The sequence below is a fragment of the Octopus bimaculoides genome, chromosome 20 (genome assembly GCF_001194135.2).
Source record: "Octopus bimaculoides isolate UCB-OBI-ISO-001 chromosome 20, ASM119413v2, whole genome shotgun sequence".
In the NCBI taxonomy this organism is placed as follows: Eukaryota; Metazoa; Mollusca; class Cephalopoda; order Octopoda; family Octopodidae; genus Octopus; species Octopus bimaculoides.
The window spans coordinates 42406189-42407753 of NC_069000.1; the positions used below are offsets into that span (position 1 = coordinate 42406189).

Sequence of the window (1565 nt, forward strand, 5' to 3'; positions counted from 1 at the left end):
TATATATATATATATATATATATATATATATATATATATATACACACACACACACGTATCATTATTATCACTGCTTGACATCTGCCTTCCATGCATGCGTGAGTTGGACGGTTTGACAGGAGCCGATCAGGCAGAAAACTACCTCAGGCTACTGTGTCTGTTTTGGCAGAGTTTTTAAGGTTGGATGCCCTTCCTAACACCAACCACTCCAGCAGAGTGGACTGAGTGCTTTTTACGTGGCACCAGCACATATGACATCAGTTCTGGCATGGTTTTTACAGCTGGATGTCATTCCAAATGCCAACCACTTTACAGTGTGGGCTGGATGCTTTTTACGTAGCTCCAGCACTGGCAGGGTTACCAAATAACTTGCAAGGCAAGAAATTTTGAGTGGGAAGTGGGCTTCGAAGGAGGGGATCTTGTGTCAGATAAGGAAAGGTTAGAATGAGACAGAGAGGCAGAAACAGGTATCTTGCTATAGAGGAGGTACATGGTTACCTGGCCAGAGAGAGAGAGTATACATGTGTGTATATATATAAAATATTATTAATTTGTATAATTATATTAAATATGTATATTATATCAATGTAATATTTATTGTAATCCCTTCACTATTTCAGTGGAATAGACCTGGTCGGCCTTATGATGAAACTTGGTATCGGTGAAAACATTTTGAAATCCAGGCTTGCTACAGGGGCAAGCACGTTTGTCGTCGCATATGCTGTTCACAAAGTATTCGCTCCAGTTCGTATAGGCATTACATTGAGTGCAACCCCACTTATAGTGAAGTACCTTCGACTTAAGGGGATATTAAAACCACCAAAACCAAAACCAATCTCAAAATAAAACCATATGTATTATTGTAATATAGATACACTGATATGTATTATAACCATATGTATATTTATATATATATATAAAAATATTTTTTTCTAAAAGAACAAAAATAATAAACCAATGACTAATATATTTCTAATACTTGTGTGGGTCGATATGCCAATAAAAACTAAAATAAACACACACTGGTTTGATACCACTTCTATCTTTTACCAATTAATTATTCAGTTGTTTGTTTAATGTGCTTCTCTGTCAGAGTCCTTTCAGTGCTACTCACAACCGCATCAGTGATGTGCCAAATACGAAAATGATGTATTTGAGCGGTATTTTGTTTGTCTTTATGTTCTGAGTTTTAGCCGAGAAAATCGACCCCAGGACTTATTCTTTCTAAGCCTAGTACTTATTCTATCGGTCTCTTTTTGCCAAACCGCTAAGTTACGGGGATGTAAACATAAAACCATCGGTTGTCAAGCGATGGTCGGGGGACAAATACAGGCACACAAACATATATAAATATACATATATACAACGGGCTTCTGTCTACCAAATCCACTCACAAGGCTTTGGTCGGCTGGAAGCTATAATAGAAGACACTTGCCCAAGATGCCATGCAGTGGGACTGAACCCAGAACCATGAGGTTGGTAAGCAAGCTACTTACCACACACCCACTCCTGCGCATATATATATATATATATATATATATATATATGTTTGTGTGCATATACGT

At 37.4% G+C, this 1565-nt stretch overlaps 1 protein-coding gene across 1 annotated transcript in view; it reads left to right on the forward strand.

Moving 5' to 3' along the window:
* LOC106881681 (uncharacterized) overlaps positions 1-1060 on the forward strand; it is a 21757-nt gene extending 20697 nt beyond the window's left edge. The window contains exon 3 of the mRNA XM_014932146.2: positions 621-1060. Coding sequence (XP_014787632.1) covers positions 621-846 — 226 coding nt within the window. The 3' untranslated portion in view covers positions 847-1060. The remainder of the gene's footprint in view (positions 1-620) is intronic.
* The last annotated feature ends 505 nt before the right edge of the window (positions 1061-1565 follow it).